Raw genomic sequence first — 3,851 nt, 5'->3', positions numbered from 1 at the left:
TCGGGGGACGGACTGACATGCACCGAACATAAGGCTAAATGAGTCGTCATTGTAATGAAGACGCTGCGGGATCTTAAACGGGGCCATCTAATTACTAATTTTTTAGATATTCACATCCAACTGACACCTCTAATAGGCCGACTTGTCTTTTGTACTGAGGGAGAGAAGTGTACACACGAGTTGGTGTCTGGCATAAACTCGATAAAAGAGGTTTTTAGGATACCTCTTAAACGTAACCAAAAACTGCTTCCTTTGGGTTCTTCAAATGAGGCCCAAATTCTGCGCAGTGACGCCGAGAGATATTCCACCGTCACGCGACATCGGGTTTTCTGACCTTCGACGGATGTTAGACCACGATGGTAATCGGTCGGATTGAAAACACGAGGGCTAAGAAATGTATTTTTACTTAATACCTAAGTATGTTGTTAACGGAAAGTTTCGTGTCATGTAATAATTAGAGTACCTAGTTTGGCACGTCGGCGCCTAAAAAGAGCCAAAATTACGGTAATACTTGTGGCCAGAAAACTAGTCTAAACTGTCCGAGTGCCACTTGGCTAGCGGGCATTTTCGCACAACCCTACAGACACAAACAGCAAGGGCGCACAGCGCCTTAGCCTACGAATCACTATATGCCATATCTGGAATTTATTAGACACCTCAGAGTCGAAATTAGCCCTCATATAACATACACGTCAAAGCTATCATTATTCCCATAGAAATAAAACCTTAAGACACGATTTCACAAATCTTAAATTTTATTTTTATACTTGATTGTTATCGTCCCGACCGCACACTTATATAGCACGTGCAGTACGCGTTCACCGTGAGCTTGCTACAAAAGGAAAACTTGCGCGGCTCTCATGTCAGGGGTACTTGAGTGAGTGACATGCAGGCTCTGCATGCACAGCAAACCACCAATCACAATCATTCTTGATCAGATCACAGCAGGCCCCGCCCCTCTAGTTTGCAGACCATCAAAACACCGGTAAAAAATGAGCGAGGCACAGGAGGACAATACCTTCATCCAGTTAAATATAGTTTAAAAAAACGCAATATATATCGCAGGGGGGAAAAAATGTGCGATGTCAGTTTTTTTCAATATCGTGCAGCCCTAGTCTCCGGGACCCCTGCTGGTCTGAGGCCAGTCCTCCTGCTCCAGCTGTTTGCAGGAGCCACAATGATTGAAGTTGGAAGTTATGAACCACAGCATAATTTGGCAACATTTCAATCTTTTCTTTGACTGTTGTTGTGGGCTTAACGGAAGTCTGTGATTTCTAAATAATCCAATTTACTTAAAGCAGGAATAATAACGCAACTGAAGTCCTTTGGATGGTAGGTAGCTGTCATGTGAAGTATTGACCCATGTTTTTCCTCTGAACAGTAATCCAAGAATCCGGGAGCTTCCTGCAGAGCTCAGTCAACTGTCCAACCTGTGGCAGCTGGACACGGAAGACCTCAACATTACTAATGTCCCCCAGGACGTCAGAAAAGAAGGTACTGTCCAACTGTCTTTAATGACACCCTCACTTGACTGTTGAATGTGCAGAAGGCTTGAAGGACTGCTGAAGCCCCACAGTGCATTATGTTCCCCACCACTCACATTGGAAGCCAGGTAGAAAAGGACCTGTTAATGGCTGGGATGATAACAGCAAGCAAAACCTGTTTTAGATTTCACATGTCACCTTTGGTTTAAGATGAACATTTCCTACAAAAAAACTACAATTTACAGTCTCCGAAAAAGGTTTTCCTTTCAGTAACCTACATAATTCAATAACATATAACTAATGCCTGGCTTCTCCTACGTCCAGAAAGTCGTTTTTATTACTACGAGGTCCATAGTGGACGCCAGTGACGTACGGTGAGGTTCATGGATGGTGAGGCACTGACTCTTTCAGAGTCAGATTTACAAATATTATATTTTGACCTTAATCAAAATATTCGGTTATTTTCAAAAGCTTTTTTAGTCTGATGCTTCGATTCATTTTAAACAGACCGTTCAACAAAAGGATACCCAAAATCTAAATATTGGATTGTTCTTTCTTAGTAAGATCCTATTTTCATTACTATTGTGGTCTTACCTTGACTTGAAGATTAAGTCCATGCTCTCCTTCTGGACAACAATCTCTATTAGTTTTTTGTAAAAGTCCTCCTTATCTTCCTGTAGTTTCAAAAGTCTAGTTTGTTGTTTGTGTCTATCCGTCTCTGCGTGGAATAACAGTAGCAACAAGAACCTGTGGGCTCACGTACCTCTGCCTCTCCTGCTGCTTTTTTCATTGCCGTTATATGAGGAGACCAGCGAGCCTAAATATCATATACGTTAAATAAGTTATTCAGAGACTATGGATGGCGAGGATAAATGTAATAAAGGGATCTACAAACATTACATTGGTGACCTACAGTGAGATGGTAACAGGCATGCGCTTAGTGCCCGCTTTCCAGCCAGTTTCTGTGGTGTGACACATTCTGAGGTGAGGCAGAGCTCATCTGTGCCTCACCTCACCCCAAAGTAACTGGCTTGAGCGCGGACACAAAATAAGTGCCCGCGCTAAATTAGTGCCCGTGCTCCAGCAAGTTACTGTGGGCTTACGAGAGGCAGAGCTCGTCCCTGCCTCACTTCTCATCGCTACCCGTAGTTGTAGCGGAGCCCGGCAAATTGGCTGATTTTGACTTTAAAAAGCGATTGGAATCATACATAAATCACACTTACATCATAGATCAGTGGAGACATTTTATTATTATTACTATTTAGTTTTTCTTTAGTTGTTTTTCCGTTACATTGGAGTATGACAGGTGAGGCTCTGCCTCCCCTGACTGCACGTCGCTGGTGGACGCCAAGAGTAACCAAAGAGACAGCAGTCATACAAAGTAAAATTGTGAAAATGAAATGTGTTTCTGATCAGCAGTATAACATGTGCTTCTTCAAATGTCTTACAAGTATCCAGAAATGATATTTATGCACAGTACTTGAAAAATAAACGTTGTTTTACTGCGTTGCAGTACCTAGTAGTCTATGGTTTCTTGGTAATTGGTCATTTCCAGCATGCCGAAACCAAAGTGCTTCTCTGGTGTTTCAGGTCCTGCGTCTGTCCTGGCTTTCCTCCGGGCATACCTTCGGAAGGCTGCCCCTTGTAAACTGCTGAAGATGCTTGTGATTGGTCCACCGAGACAGGGGAAGACATCCCTTCTGGAGGCTTTACAGACCAGCGAGGCGGCCCCCTTCACCCCCGCAGAATGCAGCATCTCCATCTCCACCTGGGAGCTGGACAACCCCAATGGAGACAAGAGCAGTGTGAGGAAACACACAGTTCATAAATACAGACAGTAATTACACAGATTCCAGAACACAACGATTCAAATCAAACTGTATTGTATCTGTTGCCCTAAATCATTTGTTTCTATTTGAGAAATGAAAGAGTTGTCTGTCTGTCTGTCTGTCTGTCTGTCTGTGTGAGACGGTGAGTTCATCATGAATTCACTCTCCAGCCCATTCTGCAGACTCAGTGTTTGTCTTGTGTCACACAGAGGGACTCTGTGGCGTTCAATGTGTGGGACATCGGGGGTCCAGCCAGCATGTCCACAGTGACCCAGTGTTTCTTCACTGACAAGGCCCTGTACGTAGTGATCTGGAACCTGGCTCTGGGAGAGGAGGCTGTGGCCAACCTGCAGACATGGCTGCTCAACATAGAGGTGAACTCTTGCTTTAACACACACACATATGCCCCTTTTCCACCAAACCAGTTCCAGTTCTAGCTCTGTGCGTGTGCTCTTCTGGTTCCGAACTGGTTCTTCTTTTTAGCACCAGTTGTGTTTCCACTGCCCAGAGCCCGACTGGTGCTGCGTCATGACATCAC

The 3,851-nt window shown here is 44.2% G+C and overlaps 1 protein-coding gene across 1 annotated transcript in view; it reads left to right on the top strand.

Annotated features, from left to right (window-relative positions):
• LOC104945588 (leucine-rich repeat serine/threonine-protein kinase 1-like) overlaps positions 1–3,687 on the top strand; it is a gene marked incomplete at its 3' end in the record, with an annotated part of 27,782 nt that extends 24,095 nt beyond the window's left edge. The window contains exons 12-14 of the mRNA XM_010771286.1: positions 1,382–1,494; positions 3,075–3,289; positions 3,523–3,687. Coding sequence (XP_010769588.1) covers positions 1,382–1,494; positions 3,075–3,289; positions 3,523–3,687 — 493 coding nt within the window. The remainder of the gene's footprint in view (positions 1–1,381; positions 1,495–3,074; positions 3,290–3,522) is intronic.
• Positions 3,688–3,851: the final 164 nt, after the last annotated feature.

Source organism: Notothenia coriiceps, unplaced genomic scaffold (assembly GCF_000735185.1).
Source record: "Notothenia coriiceps isolate Sejong01 unplaced genomic scaffold, NC01 NC01_scaffold00009800, whole genome shotgun sequence".
NCBI lineage: Eukaryota > Metazoa > Chordata > Actinopteri > Perciformes > Nototheniidae > Notothenia > Notothenia coriiceps.
The sequence above is the reverse complement of the archived record's forward strand: the minus strand, read 5'-3'. Positions and strand labels throughout refer to the sequence as shown.